The following is a 23,979-nucleotide window of genomic DNA, read 5'->3' as shown; positions in this document are numbered from 1 at the left end:
TCCCTCCCTCACTCACTCAATCCCACGCTCACTCACTCAATCCCACCCTCACTCACTCAATCCCATGCTCACTCATTCAATCCCACCCACCCTTACTCACTCACTCAATCCCTCCCTCACTCATTCAATCCCACCCACCCTCACTCACTCACTCAATCCCTCCCTCACTCACTCAATCCCACGCTCACTCACTCAATCCCACCCTAACTCACTCAATCCCTCCCTCACTCACTCAATCCCACCACACTCACTCACTCAATCCCACCTTCACTCAGTCCCACCCACACTCTCACCCACTCACTCAATCCCACCCACACTGACTCACTCAATCACACCTTCACTCACTCAATCCCACCCTCACTCACTCAATCCCACCCACACTGACTCACTCAATCACACCTTCACTCACTCAATCCCACCCACCCTCACTCACTCAATCCCACCCACACTCACTCACTCACACCCTCACAAACTCACTGACTCAATCACACCCTCACTCAATCCCTCCCACCTTCACCCACTTAATCCCTCCCACACTCACTCACTCACTCAATCCCACCCTCACTCACTCAATCCCACCCACCCTCATTCACTCAATCCAGCCCACACTCACTCACTCATTCAATCCCACCCTCACTCACTCAATCCCAGACACCCTCACTCACTCACTCAATCCCACCCACACTCACTCACTCAATCCAACCCTCACTCAATCCCACCCTCACTCATTCAATCCCACCCTCACTCACTCAATTCCACCCTCACTCACTCACTCACTCACTCAATCACACCCACACTCAATCCCACCCTCACTCACTCAATCCCACCTACACTCACTCACTCAATTTCACCCTCACTCACTCAATCCCACTCTCACTCCGTGAATCCCACCCTCACTCACTCACTCAATCCCACCCTCACTCACTCAACCATTCCCACCCTCACTCACTCAATCCCACCCACACTTACTCACTCGATCAGACCCACACTCACTCACTCACTCAATCACACCCTCACTCAATCCCACCCTAACTCACTCAATCCCTCCCACCCTCACTCGCTCAATCCCACCCTCACGCACTCAATCCCACCCTTACTCACTCATTCAATCCCACCCTCACTCACTCATTCAATCCCTCCCACACTCACTCACTCACTCACTCAATCCCACCCTCACTCACTCAATCCCTCCCACACTCACTCACTCAATTCCACCCTCACTCACTCAATCCCAGACACCCTCACTCACTCACTCAGTCTATCCCACCCACACTCACTCATGCACTGATTCACTCCCACACTCAATCCCCCCCTAACTCACTCAATCCCTCCCTCACTCACTCAATCCCACCACACTCACTCACTCAATCCCACCCTCACTCACTCACTCAATCCCACCCTCACTCACTCAATCCCACCCACACTCACTCACTCACTCAATCCCACGCACACTCACTCACTCACTCAATCCCGCCGACACTGACTCACTTAATCACACCTTCACTCACTCAATCCCACCATCACTCACTCAATCCCAGCCACCCACACTCACTCACTCACACCCTCACAAACTCACTGACTCAATCACACCCTCACTCAATCCCTCCCACCCTCACCCACTCAATCCCTCCCACACTCACTCACTCACTCAATCCCACCCTCACTCACTCAATCCCACCCACCCTCATTCACTCAATCCCACCCACACTCACTCACTCATTCAATCCCTCCCTCACTATCTCAATCCCACCCACCCTCACTCACTCATTCAATCCCACCCTCACTCAATCCCACCCTCACTCACTCAATCTCACCCTCACTCACTCAATCCTACCGTCACTCACTCAATCCCACCCTCACTCACTCATTCAATCCCACCCACCCTTACTCACTCACTCAATCCCTCCCTCACTCATTCAATCCCACGCTCACTCACTCAATCCCACCCTAACTCACTCAATCACTCCCTCACTCACTCAATCCCACCACACTCACTCACTCAATCCCACCCTCACTCAGTCCCACCCACACTCTCACCCACTCACTCAATCCCACCCACATTGACTCACTCAATCACACCTTCACTCACTCAATCCCACCCTCACTCACTCAATCCCACCCACACTGACTCACTCAATCACACCTTCACTCACTCAATCCCACCCACCCTCACTCACTCAATCCCACCCACACTGACTCACTCAATCACACCTTCACTCACTCAATCCCACCCTCACTCACTCAATCCCACCCACACTGACTCACTCAATCACACCTTCACTCACTCAATCCCACCCACCCTCACTCACTCAATCCCACCCACACTCACTCACTCACAACCTCACAAACTCACTGACTCAATCACACCCTCACTCAATCCCTCCCACCCTCACCCACTTAATCCCTCCCACACTCACTCACTCAATCCCACCCTCACTCACTCAATCCCACCCACCCTCATTCACTCAATCCAGCCCACACTCACTCACTCATTCAATCCCACCCTCACTCACTCAATCCCAGACACCCTCACTCACTCACTCAATCCCACCCACACTCACTCACTCAATCCAACCCTCACTCAATCCCACCCTCACTCATTCAATCCCACCCTCACTCACTCAATTCCACCCACACTCACTCACTCATTCACTCAATCACACCCACACTCAATCCCACCCTCACTCACTCAATCCCACCTACACTCACTCACTCAATTTCACCCTCACTCACTCAATCCCACTCTCACTCAGTGAATCCCACCCTCACTCACTCACTCAATCCCACCCTCACTCACTCAACCATTCCCACCCTCACTCACTCAATCCCACCCACACTTACTCACTCGATCAGACCCACACTCACTCACTCACTCAATCACACCCTCACTCAATCCCACCCTAACTCACTCAATCCCTCCCACCCTCACTCGCTCAATCCCACCCTCACGCACTCAATCCCACCCTTACTCACTCATTCAATCCCACCCTCACTCACTCATTCAATCCCTCCCACACTCACTCACTCACTCACTCAATCCCTCCCACACTCACTCACTAACTCAATCCCACCCTCACTCACTCATTCAATCCCTCCCACACTCACTCACTCACTCAATCCCACCCTCACTCACTCAATCCCTCCCACACTCACTCACTCAATTCCACCCTCACTCACTCAATCCCAGACACCCTCACTCACTCACTCAATCCCACCCACACTCACTCATGCACTGATTCACTCCCACACTCAATCCCTCCCTAACTCACTCAATCCCTCCCTCACTCACTCAATCCCACCACACTCACTCACTCAATCCCACCCTCACTCACTCACTCAATCCCACCCTCACTCACTCAATCCCACCCACACTCACTCACTCACTCAATCCCACCCACACTCACTCACTCACTCAATCCCACCCACACTGACTCACTTAATCACACCTTCACTCACTCAATCCCACCATCACTCACTCAATCCCAGCCACCCACACTCACTCACTCACACCCTCACAAACTCACTCATTCAATCCCTTCCTCACTATCTCAATCCCACCCACCCTCACTCATTCAATCCCACCCTCACTCAATCCCACCCTCACTCACTCAATCTCACCCTCACTCACTCAATCCTACCGTCATTCACTCAATCCCACCCACACTCACTCAATCCAACCCTCACTCAATCCCACCCTCACTCATTCAATCCCACCCTCACTCACTCAATCCCACCCACACTCACTCACTCACTCAATCACACCCACACTCAATGCCACCCTCACTCACTCAATCACACCCACACTCACTCAATTCCACCCTCACTCACTCAATCCCACTCTCACTCAGTCAACCCCACCCTCACTCACTCAATCCCACCCTCACTCACTCATTCAATCCCACCCTCACTCACTCAATCCCACCCACACTCACTCACTCGATCACACCCACACTCACTCACTCACTCAATCACACCCTCACTCAATCCCACCCTAACTCAATCCCTCCCACACTCACTCAATCCCACCCTCACTCACTCACTCAATCCCATCCACCGACATTCCCTCTCTCAGTCCCCAAAACGGTCGACACAGATAAGCATGTTAACCTGTTCTGTTAACTTTATTTGTAAGTGGTATTTGAACTATATTGCGGTTGCTTATTTGGAGTTGGTAGCACGTGTTGATAATAAGCTCATGTTTCTCTTTTATTTAAGTGTTATTTCCAAATCGAACTATTTGATGTTAATGTGGTTAATTCTGTGTTTAAATTAAAGTTTATTTTAACATAAAAGATTCCTATTGGTCAGAGCCATCACTCCTGAGCTGAAGTTTCCTTTCCTCACTGTTTTACAAATTGGAAGTTTGTTGGGGTTCCCGTCCGATATCCTGACAAAGGTCGGAGGTTGGTCCAGTGTCTTAACACTGGTAAGAGAAAACTTTTATAATTTCCCCAGAGAGATTGTTTTGTGCAGGGTTGGAATGTTCTATCAGGGCGTTGTTGTATCTTGATGTAAGACCAGAATTATTCTTCTGGGCTCCAATTCCTGTCATACAGGAGATTTTGTGGAATAATGGTTGAATAGACAACAGATTCCTTGCCCAGTGAAGCAGTAGAGGCTCCTTCATTAAATGTTTTTAAGATAAAGATAGATAGTTTTTTGAAGAATAAAGGGATTAAGGGTTATGGTGTTCGGGCCGGAAAGTGTCAAGGCCTCAGCAATTTCCTCTCCAGCCTCCTTCAGTATTCTGGGGTAGATCCCATCAGGCCCTGGGGACTTATCTACCTTATTTTTTAAGACGCCCAACACCTCATCTTTATGGATCACAATGTGACCCAGGCTATCTACACACCCTTCTCCAGACTCAACATCTACCAATTCCTTCTCTTTGGTGAATACTGATGCAAAGTATTCATTTAGTACCTCGCCCATTTCCTCTGGCTCCACACATAGATTCCCTTGCCTATCCTTCAGTGGGCCAACCCTTTCCCTGGCTACCCTCTTGCTTTTTATGTACGTGTAAAAAGCCTTGGGACTTTCCTTAACCCTATGTGGAGCTGAGTCCACAAAAGATCAGCCATGATCTCATTGAATGGCGGAGCAGGCTCGAGGGGCCAGATGGCCGACTCCTGCTCCTGGTTCTTATGTTCTTATGTATTTCTAAACAATGTAATCTGTTTAAGATACGCATTTGGGCACGAAAGGAAGCAATTGAAGACGGTCAGGGGAAGTACGCATTAAATGTTACTGGAAAAATTCTGTTGTTTTTTGAAGATTATTACAAAATTGGATATCCACTTCCGAAATCAGGTACTCCTTTTTAACATTATCTGTGATAACAGTGTTTATTCAAATATAAATTTGATGTTGTTTCAACAGTATTCAGCAATCAGGGCAGTTTTCTGTAGATTTTTATTTTTAACTCAGACAGTCTGATGTCAGAAACCTCCTTGTTTTAAAAAATTATATTCTGCATTCCATTCCCCAGTCAGTACGCACTGTGTTTTCAGAGTTATTATTCATTTAGACTGCAATTATACTTTGTTATTTCCAAAATTCTTTCAAGACTCTGGACTCAAGACTGAATTCAAATACATACAAACAGCAGCTCTCTTTCTAACCGCAGTTTTTTTTAAGGAGGCTGTCTCTGTTCCGAAGAGCTTCCTCGAAAGAGCAGGTGAGGGGGCTGAACTCAACTCAGACAGAGCACATGGGGCGGAATTCTCCCCCCCGCCAAGCCGCCCCGACACCCGCACGCGATTCTCCCAACCGCCTCAAACCAGCACGGCCAGAATCATGGCTGCCGCTCGGAGAATCACCGCTCGTAGTTTGCAAAAGGCGAGCGCCGATTCTCCGGCCTGGATGGGCCGAGAGGCCGCCCCAACACGACAGGTTCCCGCCGGCGCCGTCCACGCCTGGGCCGGGCTTCTCCCCTACCAGGCGAGGCAGGGGGTCCCGGCGGGGCGGGGGGGGGGTCCCGGCAGGAACCACTCTGGCGTCGGGCTGCCCCAAAGATGCAGATTTCTCCGCACCTTTAGGGGCCAAGCCCTCACCGTGAGGGGCTAGCCCCGCGCCGGAGTGGTTGGCGCGCCGCCGGCCGGTGGGAAAGGTCTTTAGTGTCACGCCAGCCGGGGCCGATAGGACTTTGCCGGGCGGTGGACGTCCGCACATGCGCTGGAGCGTCAGCGGCTGCTGACGTCATCCCCGCGCATGCGCAGGGGGGGGTGTCTCTTATGCAACGGCCATGATGAAGACCGTGGCCGAGGCGGAGGGAAAAGAGTGCCCCCACGGCACAGGCCCGCCCACGGATCGGTGGGCCCCGATCGCGGGCCAGGCCACCGTGGGGGCACCCCCCGGGGCCAGATCGCCCCGCGCCCCCCCAGGACCCCGGAGCCCGCCCGCGCCGCCTTGTCCCGCCGGTAAGAGAGGTGGTTTGATTCTCGCCGGCGGGACAGGCATTCCAGCAGCGGGACTTCGGCCCATCGCGGGCCGGAGAATCGCCGGGGGTACCCACCGACTGGCGCGGCGCGATTCCCGCCCCCGCCGAATATCCGTTGCCGGAGAATTTGGCAACCGGCAGGGGCGGGATTCACACCAGCCCCCGGCGATTCTCCAACCCGGCGGGGGGGGTCAAGGAATCCCGCCCCTGGTCGCTGCCGGCGGGAACTGCGCGGGAAGGCTGGGGAGGCGGCCTGTGGGGGGCAGGGGGGTTCCTGCACCAGGGGGCCTCCAATGGGGAGGTCCTCTCTAAAGGAGGACCTCCTTTCCTCCTTCGCCCCGCAAGATCCATCCACCATCTTCTTGCGGGGTGGCCTCGGGGAGGACGGCAACCGTGCATGCGCGGGTGACGTAACTTACACGGCGCCAAGGCCCAGCGCGCGTAAATTACGCGATGCTGCTCCTAGCCCCCCGGGGGGCGGGAGAATAGGGGGCTGGGAGCGGGCTCCAACGCCGGAGTGAAACACTCCAGTTTTCACTCCGGCGTCGGCACTTAGACACCCGTTGGGAGAATCGCGCCCATGGTCTTTCTAGGAAGCTCTTCAAATCAAAGGGACAGCCTCTTTTTTAAAAAATTGAGGTTAGTAAACCAGCTGTTCAAAGTACTTGAGAGTTAATGGACTCCTGGAGAGTGATCTAAATAAATAAAGGCCAGAGGACATGGACGGGGCCTCAATGAATATTTTTCATTTGTATTTACTGAGGAGAAAGACATGGTAACTGGAGATTTCAATTGGGACGGTGAAGTTCTGGAGCACGTTAAGATTAATAATGATGGACTTCCGGGTGCGGCGATGACCAGCTAAGTCGCACGTTTCGGCAGCTCCCGGTGGAACGGACTTTTGGGCTCTTAAAAGGAGCCCCAACGGCAATTTAAACGGCCAAAAACACTGTGCGGTAAACCAGAAGGGAATTCCCCCCCCGGACACGCATGGATAAAGGAGAGGATAGCAGCTGGATTGCGGAGGATCCTCTGGAGCAGCGGCAAGGAAGGCAAGCTCAAAGCAAGATGGCGTTGGAAGGTGGCCGTTTGTTATGGGGCCCAGACCAACAAGAGTTCCTGCGGCGCTGTGTGGAAGAGCTGAAAAAGGAATTGAAGAAGGAGTTGTTGGCCCCGATATTACAGGTGATTGAAGGGCTAAAGGAGGAGCAGAAGACTCAAGAGCAGGAGCTTCGGGTCGTGAAGGCAAATGCTGCTGAAAACGAAGATGAAATACAGGGCCTGGTGGTGAGGACAGAGACGCACGAGGCGCAGCACAAAAGGTGTGTGGAAAGGCTGGAAGTACTGGAGAATAATTAGTGGAGGAAGAATTTAAGGGTTCTGGGTCTTCCCGAAGGCGTAGAAGGGCGGACGTCGGGACATATGTGAGCACGATGCTTCACTCGCTAATGGGATCGGAGGCCCCGACGGGCCCTTTGGAGGTGGAGGGAGCTTATCGAGTTCTGGCGCGAAGCCCAAGGGCAGGAGAAATACCTCGAGCCATAGTGGTGAGGTTTCTCCACTATAATGACAGAGAGACGGTCCTCAGATGGGCGAAGAAAACTCGGAGCTGTAGGTGGGAGAACGCGGTGATCCGCGTATACCAGGATTGGAATGCGGAGGTGGCGAGAAGGAGGGCAAGTTTCAATCGGGCTAAGGCGGTGCTTCACAAAAAGAAGATCCAGTTTGGAATGTTGCAACTGGCGAGATTGTGGGTCACACACCAAGGGAAGCACCACTACTTTGAGACGGCAGAAGAGGCGTGGACATTCATTGTGGACAAGAAGCTGGAATAGTCTGGCGAGAGAAAGAACTTTGGGGACAAAGCGGTGGGGTGATTATGTGGGGCGAGAAAAAGGGGGGGGGAGATGATTTTTCAGTTTGTTAATCTTGCGATCCTGTAACTTTTCTCTCTTCCCCATGATGGGGGGGGGGGGGGGGGGGAGATGAGGAACTGTGGGCGCCGGTCATTAGGGGCGGGGCCGAGTGGGAAACGCGGGCTTTGTTCCCGCGCTATGGTAATTATGGCGGGAACAGGGACACAGGAAGGAGGGGGCCTCGCACAGTGGGGGCCGAGGACAAGGGGGGAAGCCGAGGTCAGCCAGAGTTCGCTGACTTCTGGGAGCAACATGGGGGGTGTAATTACGCTGGAAAGGGATCTAGGAGGGGGGGGGAGGGGGGGTTAACTGGGTTGCTGCTGCTAAGGAGAAGGGGGAGCTGTTATGGGATGGGGTGGTCGAGGCGGGAGGGCGCCGTCGGGGGGATATACGGGCACGTGGGAACCGGGTGAGGAGCTGGGTTAAAAAAGGGGATGGCTAGTCGACAAGGGGGGGGGTAAAGAGCCCCCCAACCCGGCTGATCACGTGGAACGTGAGAGGGCTGAACGGGCCGATTAAAAGGGCACGGGTACTCGCACACCTAAAGAAATTAAAGGCAGATGTGGTTATGTTGCAGGAGACGCATCTGAAACTGATAGACCAGGTCAGACTACGTAAAGGATGGGTGGGGCAGGTGTTTCATTCGGGTTTAGATGCGAAGAACAGGGGGGTGGCTATCTTGGTAGGGAAACGGGTACTGTTTGAGGCAAAGACCATAGTGGCGGATAGTGGGGGTAGATATGTGATGGTGAGTGGCAGATTGCAAGGGGAGGCGGTGGTTCTGGTGAACGTATACGCCCCGAACTGGGATGATGCAGATTTTATGAGGCGTATGTTGGGACGTATCCCGGACCTGGAGGCGGGAAAGTTGGTAATGGGGGGAGATTTCAATACGGTGCTGGACCCAGGGCTGGACCGGTCGAGGTCCAGGACCGGGAGGAGGCCGGCAGCGGCCAGGGTGCTCAAGGACTTCATGGAGCAGTTGGGAGGGGTAGACCCCTGGAGATTTAGTAGGCCTAGGAGTAAGGAGTTCTCATTTTTCTCCCATGTCCACAAAGTATATTCACGGATAGACTTTTTTGTCTTGGGAAGGGCACTGATTCCGAAGGTGACAGGGACGGAATATACGGCCATAGCTATTTCAGACCACGCTCCACATTGGGTAGACCTGGAGGTAGGAGAGGAAAAAGAACAGCACACACTCTGGAGAATGGATATGGGCTTATTGGCGGATGAGGGGGTATGTTTAAGGGTGAGGGGGTACTTGGAGCTTAATGACAATGGAGAGGTTCGGGTGGGAGTGGTCTGGGAGGCGTTGAAGGCGGTGGTTAGAGGGGAACTGATATCCATAAGGGCACATAAAGGGAAATAAGAGGGTAAAGAAAGGGAGCGATTGTTGAAAGAACTTTTGAGGGTGGACAGGCAATATGCGGAGGCACCGGAGGAGGGACTGTACAGGGAAAGACAAAGGCTACATGTGGAGTTTGACCTGCTGACCACGGGTAAGGCAGAGGCACAGTGGAGGAGGGCACAGGGTGTACAGTATGAGTATGGAGAGAAGGCGAGTCGGCTACTGGCCCACCAATTGAGGAAGAGGGGAGCAGCGAGGGAGATAGGTGGGGTGAGAGATGAGGAGGGAGAGATGGAACGGGGAGCGGAGAGAGTGAACGGGGTGTTCAAGGCATTTTATGAGAGGTTATATAAGGCTCAGCCCCCGGAAGGGAAGGAGGGAATGATGTGTTTCTTGGATCAGCTGGAATTCCCTAAGGTGGAGGAGCAGGAGAGGGCGGGACTGGGAGCACAGATTGAGATGGAGGAGGTGGTAAAAGGGATTGGGAGCATGCAGGCGGGGAAGGCCCCGGGACCAGACGCATTCCCGGTGGAATTTTATAGGAAGTATATGGACTTACTGGCCCCGCTTCTGACGAGAACCTTTAATGAGGCTAGGGAAAGGGGGCAGCTGCCCCCGACTATGTCGGAGGCAACGATATCGCTCCTTTTGAAGAAGGAAAAAGACCCGCTGCAGTGTGGGTCCTACAGGCCCATTTCCCTTTTAAATGTAGATGCTAAGCTCTTGGTCAAGGTGATGGCGACGAGGATATAGAGGACTGTGTCCCGGGGGTGGTCCACGAGGATCAAACTGGGTTCGTTAAGGGGAGACAGCTGAACACGAACATACGGAGGTTGCTAGGGGTAATGATGATGCCCCCACCAGAGGGGGAGGCGGAGATAGTGGTGGCGATGGACGCCGAGAAAGCATTCGACAGAGTGGAGTGGGATTATCTGTGGGAGGTGCTGAGGAGATTTGGTTTTGGAGAAGGGTATATCGGATGGGTACAGCTGCTGTATAGGGCCCCGGTGGCGAGCGTGGTCACAAACAGACAGAGGTCTGATTACTTCCGTCTTCATAGAGGGACGAGGCAGGGGTGTCCCCTGTCTCCGTTACTGTTTGCATTGGCGATTGAGCCCCTAGCCATAGCACTGAGGGGCTCCAGGAAGTGGAGGGGAGTGCTTAGGGGAGGAGAAGAACACCGGGTATCCTTGTATGCAGATGATTTATTGCTGTATGTTGCGGACCCAGTGGAGGGGATGCCTGAGATAATGCAGACACTCAGAGAGTTTGGGGAATTTTCGGGGTACAAATTGAATATGGGTAAGAGTGAGTTGTTTGTGGTGCATCCGGGGGAGCAGAGCAGGGGAATAGATGACTTACCGCTGAGGAAGGTGACAAGAGATTTCCGGTACTTAGGGATTCAGATAGCCAGGAGTTGGGGAACCTTACACCGGCTTAATCTAACAAGATTGGTGGAACAGATGGAGGAGGATTTTAAGAGATGGGACATGGTGCCCCTGTCACTGGTGGGTAGGGTGCAGGCGGTTAAAATGGTCGTCCTCCCGAGATTCCTCTTTGTGTTTCAGTGCCTCCCGGTGATGGTCACGAAGGCTTTTTTCAAGAGAATTGAGAAAAGTATCATGGGCGTCATTCTCCGACCCCCCGCCGGGCCATTGGCCGCCGTGAATCCCGCCCCCGCCAAAGTCTCCGGTACCGGAGATTGGGCGGGGGCGGGAATCGGGCCGCGCCTGTTGGCGGGACCCCCCGTTCAATTCTCCGGCCCGGATGGGCCGAAGTCCCGCCCAGAAATCCACCATGGCGGAGGCGGAAGAGACTCTCCCCACTGCGCATGCGCGGGAAACTTTCAGCGGCCGCTGACGCTCCCGCGCATGCGCCGCCCCGACATGTCATTTCCGCGCCAGCTGGCGGGGCAACAAACGCCATTTCCGCCAGCTGGCAGGGCGGAAATTCCTCCGGCGTCGGCCTAGCCCCTCACTGTTGGACATTCCGCACCTTTGGCCCGGCGCGATGTCCATCTGATTGGCGCCATCTGTGGCGCCAATCGGCGGACATCGCGCCGTTGGAGGAGAATTTTGCCCCATGAGTTTTGTGTGGGCCGGGAAGACCCCGAGAGTGAGGAGGGGGTTCTTGCAGCGTAGCAGGGATAGGGGGGCTGGCACTACCGAGCCTAAGTGAGTACTACTGGGCCGCCAATATCTCAATGGTGTGTAAGTGGATGGGAGAAGGGGAGGGAGCAGCGTGGAAGAGATTGGGGATGGCGTCCTGCAAGGGAACCAGCCTACAAGCAATGGTGACGGCACCATTGCCGTTCTCCCCGAAGAAATACACCAAAAGTCCAGTGGTGGTGGCAACATTAAAAATTTGGGGGCAGTGGAGACGACTTAGGGGAAGGACGGGAGCCTCGGTGCGGTCCCCGATAAGAAATAACCATAGGTTTGTTCCGGGGAGAATGGATGGGGGATTTGGAACATGGCAGAGAGCTGGGGTTGTGCGACTGAGAGATCTGTTCGTAGACGGGACGTTTGCGAGTCTGGGAGCGCTGACGGAAAAATATGGGTTGCCCCAAGGGAATGCATTTCGGTACATGCAACTGAGGGCTTTCGCGAGGCAACAGGTGAGGGAATTCCCGCAGCTCCCGACGCAGGAGGTTCGGGATAGAGTGATCTCGGGGACATGGGTGGGGGATGGTAGGGTGTCGGATATATACAGGGAAATGAGGGACGAGGGGGAGATCATGGTGGATGAGCTGAAGGGGAAATGGGAAGAAGAGCTGGGGGAAGAGATTGAGGAGGGGCTGTGGGCTGATGCCCTACGTAGGGTAAACTCGTCGTCCTCGTGCGCCAGGCTAAGCCTGATACAATTCAAGGTATTACACAGGGCGCATATGACCGGAGCACGGCTCAGTAAATTTTTTGGGGTGGAGGATAGGTGTGGGAGATGCTCGAGAAGCCCAGCGAATCACACCCACATGTTTTGATCATGTCCGGCACTACAGGGGTTCTGGGTGGGGGTGGCAAAGGTGCTTTCGAAGGTGGTGGGGGTCCGGGTCGAGCCAGGCTGGGGGTTGGCTATATTCAGGGTTGCAGAAGAGCCGGGAGTGCAGGAGGCGAGAGAGGCTGATGTCTTGGCCTTTGCGTCCCTAGTAGCCCGGCGAAGGATATTGCTTATGTGGAAGGAAGCCAAACCCCCGGGCGTGGAGGCCTGGATAAATGACATGGGAGGGTTTATAAAACTAGAATGGATAAAGTTTGCACTAAGGGGTTCGGCTCAAGGGTTCACCAGGCGGTGGCAACCGTTCGTCGAATACCTCACAGAACGATAAAGGAAATGGGAAGGTAACAGCAGCAACCCGGGGGGGGGGGGGGGGCCTCGGGTGGGTCCACAGGGGTGTTTATCTGCACTAGGCTATGTATATTGGACTGTTTGATTTTATTTTGGAGAGTTATTATTTTTGACAGGGCAGTTGCCATTTAGTTTATATATTATTTATTTATTTGTTAAAAAGGCCACTGTTATTTATACTGTTTTACTGTTGTAAAAAGGAAAACCTTTGTATTTTGTTTGGCCAAAAAATCTGAATAAAATATATTTAAAAAAAAAAAGATTAATAATGATGGGCAACACGGTGGCACAATGGGTTAGCACTGCTGCCTCACGGCGCCGAGGTCCCAGGTTCGATCCCGGCTCTGGGTGACTGTCCGTGTGGAGTTTGCACATTCTCCCCGTGTTTGCGTGGGTTTCGCCCCCACAACCCAAAGATGTGCAGGTTATCTTTGGCCCCTTAAATTGCCCTGAGGTTGGGTGGGGTTACTGGGTTACGGGGATAGGGTGCAGGTGTGGGCTTCAGTGGGGTGCTCTTTCCAAGAGCCGGTGCAGACTCGATGGGCTGAATGGCCTCCTTCTGCACTGTAAATTCTATGATCTATGATCCCTAATGTTCTTTCCCTTCGCCCATCCCTTGCTCTGTACTTATTTAAAACCAGTTACATCTTTAACTAACTCTCGTTCTGGTGAAACGTGAGCTGTTTCTCTCTCCAGAGAGACTGGGTTTGATTCCAATGGAACTCCCACATTGGGGAGAGTCAGTTAGCTCCAGTTACCAACAGTACATTTTAGCTGCTTAGAGAATGTGAGGGAGTGTCCTCAGAGGATACACCTGGTGTAAGTTAATAAAGTTGCCAGGAATCCATCAGGTTTCTTCGCGTGATCTCAGATAAGAACAAAGATATGTGAAAATGAATGTACCTCGAGTGAGTCGAGGGGAGCAGAGCCAGGATGGGTTAGGGCAGAGGAGGGGGCAGAGTGGGGTAAATGGTGCAGGGTACTGGCAGGGCCATGTGGCCAAGCAGTGGCTGGAACCATCGCATGATGACATTGATGTTGGTCTGATCCGATGTGTTATGCTCCTCCAGGATCTTGCAGATCTGTGGCCCAGGAGGTTGGACGGTTTTCTGCTGTAACCCTCCTGCCTGCAGGCAACTGCCAGGTGGATCGATCCCTGAGGCTCTGAGCCTCCTCTGGCCATTCCAGCACCTGTGGAAACCCTTCTGTGTGTCACAGTCTCATTGACTCTATCACCGCTTGTCCATATTTACAGGAGGATCAGTTTCATTCCTAAAATTAAATGGGCGGTTTTCAGTGAAATTCTGTCGTATCTCTCGGGTAATTATTAACATTCAATCAGAGAGAATATCTATAAATATATTTAAATGTGTGAATGTGCAGTGTCAATAACCAGACACTAATGAATGCAACAAAGTGGCCGGAAGTTTTGGGATTCACATTTCCCGCTGATCCCAGTCCGTGGGTTTCCCAGGAGTGTGGGCTGGTTACAGTCCTGTTGCCAGGCAGCGGGAATACCACTGGCAGGGGGGGGACTGCACAATCCTGCTCCATGTCTCTCATTTACCTTTGGTGATGGTGTTTATGTTTCCAGACCAGATTGCACTTCCTGACTTTAATGCTGGTGCGATGGAGAACTGGGGCCTGATCACCTATCGGGAGACAGCTTTGCTGTATGACTCCAAGCTGTCCTCAGCTGGAAACAAGGAGAGGGTTCTGATGGTGATAGCACATGAACTAGCTCATCAGGTACAAATACAAATAGACTATATTAATCAAGTGTTAGCTTACTTATTGTAACCTCTGCCTCTGATTCGGAACATGTGTGTCCGTGTCAAAGTACCATAATCAATTTTTACAAAATTCATTGTATTACTGAGGGAGTGCCGCACTGTCAGAGGCTCCGTACTGAGGGAGTGCCGCACTGTCAGAGGGTCAGTACTGAGGGAGTGCCGCACTGTCAGAGGCTCCGTACTGAGGGAGTGCTGCACTGTCAGAGGGTCAGTACTGAGGGAGTGCTGCACTGTCAGAGGCTCCGTACTGAGGGAGTGCCGCACTGTCAGAGGGTCAGTACTGAGGGAGTGCCGCACTGTCAGAGGGTCAGTACTGAGGGAGTGCCGCACTGTCAGAGGGGCAGTACTGAGGGAGAGCTGCACTGTCTGAGGGTCAGTACTGAGGGAGTGCCGCATTGTCAGAGGGTCAGTACTGAGGGAGTGCCATACTGTCAGAGGGTCAGTACTGAGGGAGCGCCGCACTGTCTGAGGGTCAGTACTGAGGGAGTGCCGCACTGTCAGAGGGTCAGTACTGAGGGAGTGCCGCACTGTCTGAGGGTCAGTACTGAGGGAGTGCCGCACTGTCAGAGGGTCAGTACTGAGGGAGTGCCATACTGTCAGAGGGTCAGTACTGAGGGAGTGCCGCACTGTCAGAGGGTCAGTACTGAGGGAGTGCCGCACTGTCAGAGGCTCCGTACTGAGGGAGTGCTGCACTGTCAGAGGGTCAGTACTGAGGGAGTGCTGCACTGTCAGAGGGGCAGTACTGAGGGAGAGCTGCACTGTCAGAGGGTCAGTACTGAGGGAGTGCTGCACTGTCAGAGGGTCAGTACTGAGGGAGCGCTGCACTGTCAGAGGGTCAGTACTGAGGGAGTGCCGCACTGTCAGAGGGGCAGTACGGAGGGAGAGCTGCACTGTCAGAGCGTCAGTACTGAGGGAGTGCTGCACTGTCAGAGGGTCAGTACTGAGGGAGCGCTGCACTGTCAGAGGGTCAGTACTGAGGGAGTGCCGCACTGTCAGAGGGTCAGTACTGAGGGAGTGCCGCACTGTCAGAGGGTCAGTACTGAGGGAGTGCCGCACTGTCAGAGGCTCCGTACTGAGGGAGTGCTGCACTGTCAGAGGGTCAGTACTGAGGGAGTGCTGCACTGTCAGAGGGTCAGTACTGAGGGAGTGCTGCACTGTCAGAGCGTCAATACTGAGGGAGCGCCGCACTGTCAGAGGGTCAGTACTGAGGGAGTGCTGCACTGTCAGAGGGTCAGTACTGAGGGAGTGCCGCACTGTCAGAGGGTCAGTACTGAGGGAGTGCCGCACTGTCAGAGGGTCAGTACTGAGGGAGTGCCGCACTGTCAGAGGGTCAGTACTGAGTGAGTGCCGCACTGTCAGAGGCTCCGTACTGAGGGAGTGCTGCACTGTCAGAGGCTCCGTACTGAGGGAGTGCCGCACTGTCAGAGGGTCAGTACTGAGGGAGTGCCGCACTGTCAGAGGGGCAGTACTGAGGGAGAGCTGCACTGTCAGAGGGTCAGTACTGAGGGAGTGCTGCACTGTCAGACGCTCCGTACTGAGGGAGTGCTGCACTGTCAGAGGGTCAGTACTGAGGGAGTGCTGCACTGTCAGAGGCTCCGTACTGAGGGAGTGCCGCACTGTCAGAGGGTCAGTACTGAGGGAGTGCCGCACTGTCAGAGGGGCAGTACTGAGGGAGAGCTGCACTGTCAGAGCGTCAGTACTGAGGGAGTGCTGCACTGTCAGAGGGTCAGTACTGAGGGAGCGCTGCACTGTCAGAGGGTCAGTACTGAGGGAGTGCTGCACTGTCAGCGGGTCAGTACTGAGGGAGTGCCGCACTGTCTGAGGGTCAGTACTGAGGGAGTGCCGCACTGTCAGAGGGTCAGTACTGAGGGAGTGCCATACTGTCAGAGGGTCAGTACTGAGGGAGTGCCGCACTGTCAGAGGGTCAGTACTGAGGGAGTGCTGCACTGTCTGAGGGTCAGTACTGAGGGAGTGCCGCACTGTCAGAGGGTCAGTACTGAGGGAGCGCCGCACTGTCAGAGGGTCAGTACTGAGGGAGTGCCGCACTGTCAGGTGGTCAGTACTGAGGGAGTGCCGCACTGTCAGAGGGTCAGTACTGAGGGAGTGCCGCACTGTCTGAGGGTCAGTACTGAGGGAGTGCTGCACTGTCCTCCCACTGCTTGTCAATGGAATTTCCCATTGAATGCCCCCCCGCGTTGCCGGGATGTGCCCAGCGGGAACTGAGAATCCCAATAGTGGGAGAATTCCGTCTTGTGGCTTTCCCCATGATTAGGTCGCCTGGCCGGTTTCCAGTCAGCATGAACGGCATTATTTTCAATATAATTATTGTCATTTCAACCCAATCACCCTGGCGTGTCTGTGATAAGCAGGCGAGCAAATATTAACGCCACTTTCACAAGGTTAAAAAAATAAATCGTAAATCTGGGAAGTGTGGAGTGTGAGCATTGGTTCAGCAATATTGACATCCTCTCTGTAAAACTACATCCAGTTTAGAAGCAATTCATACCAGAATTAATTCTTTCTAATTGGAGAACAAAAACATCTTGAATTTAAATATGAGCTGTCACATTGGGCCTGGTGCTTCACACGGGCAAAGCAGACAACATTAATGATGTGCTGTTGGAACAGGCATTCAGAAAGTGGGTCAAAGCTGGACAGAGGAATTAAATGGAAACACATTCTGAGCAGAATGACACTGAGCCACCCCTGAAATAACAGACTGTAAAATGGGACAAAGAAACAGTCCATTAAAATACCTCTATTAGAGAATGTGACTGATACATTCCTGAAATATTACAGCATTTACCAGAGAACGGATACTTTCTAATATTAAACTGTGTTCCTTTGTTTCAGTGGTTTGGAAACCTGGTGACAATAAAGTGGTGGAATGATCTGTGGCTGAATGAAGGATTTGCTTCTTATGTACAATACCTGGGTGCGGACCACGCTGAGAAAACGTGGAATGTGGTAAGTTGATCAGGGTCACAATTGTTAAGGAAAGACTGAAATAATAATTTGCATGCCCTTTGGGCAGGGTGGTGTGCTGGCACTCCTGGTGCCACCTGGGTGAAAGTCTGGCACTGCCAAGGTGCCTGGGTGGCACTGCCGGCTGGCATGGGCACTGCCAAGGTGCCCGGGTGGCACTGCCGGCTGGCATGGGCACTGCCAAGGTGCCCGGGTGGCACTGTCGGCTGGCATGGGCACTGCCAAGGTGCCAGGTTGCCATGGACAAGTTGCCAAGCTGGCATTTTTTGTGCACACATGATTGGGCCAGAGGTGCCCGGTGTGGATGTTGGGGGAGGTGCGGATTGGGGGGGGGGGGTTGCATGGGCGGACCGGAGACCCTCCCATAGCTTGGATTGGATTTGTTGTCACGTGTACCGAGGGACAGTGAAAAGTAATTTTCTGTGAGCAGCTCAACAGATTGTTTAGTGCATGAAAAGAAAATACATAATAGGGCAACACAAGGTACACAATGTAACTACATGAACACTGGAAACGGGTGAAGCATACAGGGTGTAGTGTTAATCAGGTCAATCCATAGGAGAGTTGTTGCTTCACAGCTCCAGGGTCCCAGGTTCGATTCCGGCTTGGGTCACTGTCTGTGCGGAGTCTGCACGTCCTCCCCGTGTCTGCGTGGGTTTCCTCCGGGCGCTCCGGCTTCCTCCCACAAGTCCCCAAAGACGTGCTGTTAGATAATTTGGACATTCTGAATTCTCCCTCTGTGTACCCGAACAGGCGCCGGAATGTGGCGACTAGGGGCTTTTCACAGTAACTTCATTGCAGTGTTAGTGTAAGCCTGCTTGTGACACTAATGAAGATTATTTGTAAAAAAAAAGATTGGCACCCAGCCTTCTGCCAGGTCATCAGTGGCCCCTGGGTGGTCAGGGATGGGCAGGGTGGCCCTCTTGCCCTCCCCCTTGGCACTGCCACCCTAACACTGCTAAGCCAGCAGGAGCAATGCCAGGGTGTCCAGGTGCCAGAGTGGTATAGCCAAGGGTCAGGGCCTGAGGGGATCCATGCTCATGGAAGGAGGGTAGGGGGGTGTGATTTAAAAAAAATGTTTTTATTGGGTTTTGAACACGGTCTAATTACAGATAGACAGGCACAGAAACAAAGGAAGTGAACGAAAAACGGCGTTTCCTCCTTTAACTTCATGTTTCTCAAAATACAAAACAGACAAACTGAAAATCGCTGATTGTCACAAATAGGCTTGAAGTGAAGTGACTGTGAAAAGCCCCTAGTCGCCACATTTAGCACTGGCTGTTTAGCACAGGGCTAAATCGCTGGCTTTGAAAGCAGACCAAGGCAGGCCAGCAGCACGGTTCGATTCCCATAACAGCCTCCCCGAACAGGCGCCGGAATGTGGCGACTAGGGGCTTTTCACAGTAACTTCATTTGAAGCCGACTTGTGACAATAAGCGATTTTCATTTCATTTCATTCCGGCGCCTGTTCGGGGAGGCTGTTACGGGAATCGAACCGTGCTGCTGGCCTGCCTTGGTCTGCTTTAAAAGCCAGCGATTTAGCCCTGTGCTAAACCAGCCCCATTAGGTGGGAGGTCCCCTGATGCTTTTTACATTTTGGTTAGTTTTTCATCGCTGTCCGGTTACATAATCTCCGCCCGGGTCCCATTCTCTCTTTTCACCTTTGCTGTGTTTGTTGTGGACATTATCCTCCCGCTGCTTCGCCCCAGTTTGTCCTCTCCCCCCTCACCCACACCCCCTCCCCATCCCCGCATCCCCTCCCCCCTCCCCACAACTCCTTCCCCCACCCCCCGCACCTACTCCCCCCACCCCCCGCACCCCCCTACCCCATCCCCTCCCCATCCCCGCACCCCTCCCCTTCTCTGCTACCCCCTTTTTGTCTTGCTGGGTTTGGCGCCCCCCTTGTTTCCCGTCGGTCTCCCCTCACTCCCCTCACCTCCCCTCTCCCCCTCACTCCCCTCACTCCCCTCACTCCCCTCACTCCCCTCTCTCCCCTCACTCCCCTCACTCCCCCACCTCCCCCCACCACCCCTCACTCCCCTCACTCCCCCACCCCCACCCCACCTCCCCACCCCTCACTCCCCTCACTCCCCCACCCCCACCACTCCCCACTCCACCCTCACTCCCCTCACTCCCCTCACTCCCCTCACACCCCTCACTCACCCCCACTCCACCCCCAACCCCACACCCCCACACACCCCCACACCCCCTCACTCCCCACACCCCCACCACCCCACACCCCCACACTCCCCTCACCCCCTCACCCCACACCCCCACTCCCCTCACCCCCACCCCCACTCCCCACACTCCCCTCACCCCCACCACCCCCACACCCCCACACCCCCTCACCCCCACCCACCCCACACTCCCCACCCACCCCCCACTCCCACCCTCCACACTCACCCCACACACCCCTCTCCCCTCACTCCCCCTCACCCTCACTCCCCTCACTCCCCTCACCCCCACTCCCCACCCACCACCCCCTCACTCCCCACTCCCCACCACCCCTCACCCTCACCCCCTCCACCCCCACCCACCCCACACCCACCCCCACACACCCCCACTCCCCTCACTCCCCTCTCCCCACTCACCTCCCCCTCACACCCCACTCCCACTCCCCTCACTCCCCCCCTCACTCCCCTCACTCCCCTCACTCCCTCACCCCTCACTCCACTCACCCCCTCACTCCCCTCACTCCCCTCTCCCCTCACTCCCCTCTCCCCTCACTCCCCTCACTCTCCCCTCACTCCCCTCACCCCCACCCCTCTTCCCCTCACTCCCCCACTCCCTCACTCCCCTCACTCCCCTCACTCCCCTCACTCCCCTCACTCCCCTCACTCCCCTCACTCCCCCTCACTCCCCCTCACTCACTCCCCTCACTCCCCCCTCACTCCCCTCTCCCACTCCCCTCACTCCCCTCACTCCCCTCACTCCCCCTCTCCCCTCACTCCCCTCTCTCCCCACACTCCCTCCTCCCCTCACTCCCCTCACTCCCCTCACTCCCCTCACTCCCCTCACTCCCCTCACTCCCCCTCACTCCCCTCACTCCCCTCACTCCCCTCTCTCCCCTCACTCCCCTCCCTCACTCCCCTCACTCCACTCTCCCTCTCTCCCCTCACTCCCCTCTCTCCCCTCTCCCCTCACTCCCTCACTCCCCTCACCCCCTCACTCCCCTCTCTCCCTCACTCCCCTCTCTCCCCTCACTCCCTCACTCCCCTCACTCCCCTCTCTCCCCTCACTCCCCTCACTCCCCTCTCTCCCTCACTCCCCTCTCTCCCCTCACTCCCCTCTCTCCCCTCACTCCCCTCTCTCCCCTCACTCCCCTCACTCCCCTCTCTCCCCTCTCTCCCCTCACTCCCCTCACTCCCCTCTCTCCCCTCACTCCCCTCTCTCCCCTCACTCCCCTCACTCCCCTCTCTCCCCTCACTCCCCTCTCTCCCCTCTCTCCCCTCACTCCCCTCACTCCCCTCTCTCCCCTCACTCCCCTCTCTCCCCTCTCTCCCCTCACTCCCCTCTCTCCCCTCACTCCCCTCTCTCCCCTCTCTCCCCTCACTCCCCTCTCTCCCCTCTCTCCCTCACTCCCCTCACTCCCCTCTCTCCCCCTCACTCCCCTCACTCCCCTCTCTCCCCTCACTCCCCTCTCTCCCCTCTCTCCCCTCACTCCCCTCACTCCCCTCTCTCCACTCTCTCCCCTCACTCCCCTCTCTCCCCTCTCTCCCCTCACTCCCCTCTCTCCCCTCACTCCCCTCACTCCCCTCCTCCCCTCCTCCCTCACTCCCTCACTCCCACTCCCCTCTCTCCCCTCACTCCCCTCTCCCCTCACTCCCCTCACTCCCCTCACTCCCCTCACTCCCCTCTCTCCCTTCTCTCCCTCACTCCCCTCTCTCCCCTCACTCCTCTCTCTCCCCTCTCTCCCCTCACTCCCCTCTCTCCCCTCACTCCCCTCTCCCCTCACTCCCCTCTCTCCCCTCACTCCCCTCTCTCCCCTCTCTCCCCTCACTCCCCTCACTCCCCCTCTCTCCCTTCACTCCCCTCTCTCCCCTCACTCCCCTCTCTCCCCTCACTCCCCTCTCTCCCCTCACTCCCCTCTCTCCCCTCTCTCCCCTCTCTCCCCTCACTCCCCTCTCTCCCCTCACTCCCCTCTCTCCCCTTCTCCCCTCACTCCCCTCTCTCCCCTCTCTCCCCTCACTCCCCTCTCTCCCCTCTCTCCCCTCTCTCCCCTCACTCCCCTCTCTCCCCTCACTCCCCTCTCTCCCCTCGCTCCCCTCTCTCCCCTCACTCCCCTCTCTCCCCTCTCTCCCCTCTCTCCCCTCACTCCCCTCTCTCCCCTCACTCCCCTCTCTCCCCTCTCTCCCCTCACTCCCCTCTCTCCCCCCTCTCCCCTCACTCCCCTCTCTCCCCTCTCTCCCCTCACTCCCCTCTCTCCCCTCTCTCCCCTCACTCCCCTCTCTCCCCTCTCTCCCCTCACTCCCCTCTCTCCCCTCTCTCCCCTCACTCCCCTCTCTCCCCTCTCTCCCCTCACTCCCCTCTCCCCTCATTCCCCTCACTCCGCTCACACCCCTCTCTCCCCTCTCTCCCCTCACTCCCCTCTCTCCCCTCACTCCCCTCTCTCCCCTCACTCCCCTCACTCCCCTCACTCCCCTCTCTCCCTCACTCCCTCTCTCCCCTCAGTCCCCTCTCTCCCTTCTCTCCCCTCTCTCCCCTCTCACCCCTCACTCCCCTCTCTCTCCCCTCACTCCCCTCTCTCCCCTCACTCCCCTCTCTCCCTTCTCTCCCCTCACCCCCCTCTCTCCCCTCACTCCTCTCTCTCTCTCCTCTCTCCCCTCACTCCCCTCTCTCCCCTCACTCCCCTCTCTCCCCTCACTCCCCTCTCTCCCCTCTCTCCCCTCACTCCCTCCTCCCCTCACTCCCCTCTCTCCCTTCACTCCCCTCTCTCCCCTCACTCCCCTCTCTCCCCTCACTCCCCTCTCTCCCCTCTCTCCCCTCTCTCCCCTCACTCCCCTCTCTCCCCTCTCTCCCCTCACTCCCCTCTCTCCCCTCTCTCCCCTCACTCCCCTCGCTCCCCTCTCTCCCCTCTCTCCCCCTCTCCCCTCACTCCCCTCTCTCCCCTCACTCCCCTCTCTCCCCTCGCTCCCCTCTCTCCCCTCACTCCCCTCTCTCCCCTCTCTCCCCTCTCTCCCCTCACTCCCCTCTCTCCCCTCACTCCCCTCTCTACCCTCTCTCCCCTCACTCCCCTCTCTCCCCTCTCTCCCCTCACTCCCCTCTCTCCCCTCTCTCCCCTCTCTCCCCTCACTCCCCTCTCTCCCCTCACTCCCCTCTCTCCCTCTCTCCCCTCTCTCCCCTCTCTCCCCTCTCTCCCCTCACTCCCCTCGCTCCCCTCTCTCCCCTCACTCCCCTCTCTCCCCTCTCTCCCCTCTCTCCCCTCACTCCCCTCTCTCCCCTCACTCCCCTCTCTCCCCTCTCTCCCCTCACTCCCCTCTCTCCCCCCTCTCCCCTCACTCCCTCTCTCCCCTCTCTCCCCTCTCTCCCCTCACTCCCCTCTCTCCCCTCTCTCCCCTCACTCCCCTCTCTCCCCTCATTCCCCTCACTCCGCTCACACCCCTATCTCCCCTCTCTCCCCTCACTCCCCTCTCTCCCCTCACTCCCCTCTCTCCCCTCACTCCCCTCTCTCCCCTCACTCCCCTCTCTCCCCTCTCTCCCCTCTCTCCCCTCTCTCCCCTCACTCCCCTCTCTCCCCTCTCTCCCCTCTCTCCCCTCACCTCCCTCACTCCCCTCTCTCCCCTCACTCCCCTCTCTCCCCTCTCTCCCCTCTCTCCCCTCTCTCCCCTCACCTCCCTCACTCCCCTCTCTCCCCTCACTCCCCTCACTCCCCTCTCTCCCCTCTCTGCCCTCTCTCCCCTCACTCCCCTCTCTCCCCTCTCTCCCCTCACTCCCCTCACTCCCCTCTCTCCCCTCTCTCCCCTCACTCCCCTCTCTCTCCTCTCTCCCCTCTCTCCCCTCACTCCCCTCTCTCCCCTCTCTCCCCTCTCTCCCCTCACTCCCCTCTCTCCCCTCAGTCCCCCTCTCTCCCCTTCTCTCCCCTCTCTCCCCTCTCACCCCTCACTCCCCTCTCTCCCCCTCACTCCCCTCTCTCCCCTCACTCCCCCTCTC

The 23,979-nt window shown here is 55.8% G+C and overlaps 1 protein-coding gene across 1 annotated transcript in view; it reads left to right on the top strand.

The window, feature by feature from the left end:
• LOC140387330 (aminopeptidase N-like) overlaps nt 1–23,979 on the top strand; it is a 272,573-nt gene that overhangs the window by 65,521 nt on the left and 183,073 nt on the right. Inside the window, exons 4-6 of the mRNA XM_072470259.1 lie at nt 5,184–5,310; nt 14,646–14,800; nt 17,698–17,811. Coding sequence (XP_072326360.1) covers nt 5,184–5,310; nt 14,646–14,800; nt 17,698–17,811 — 396 coding nt within the window. The remainder of the gene's footprint in view (nt 1–5,183; nt 5,311–14,645; nt 14,801–17,697; nt 17,812–23,979) is intronic.

This window comes from Scyliorhinus torazame, chromosome 12, assembly GCF_047496885.1.
Source record: "Scyliorhinus torazame isolate Kashiwa2021f chromosome 12, sScyTor2.1, whole genome shotgun sequence".
NCBI lineage: Eukaryota > Metazoa > Chordata > Chondrichthyes > Carcharhiniformes > Scyliorhinidae > Scyliorhinus > Scyliorhinus torazame.
Note: the sequence above shows the minus strand (reverse complement) of the source record. Positions and strands in the feature narration are given on the sequence as shown.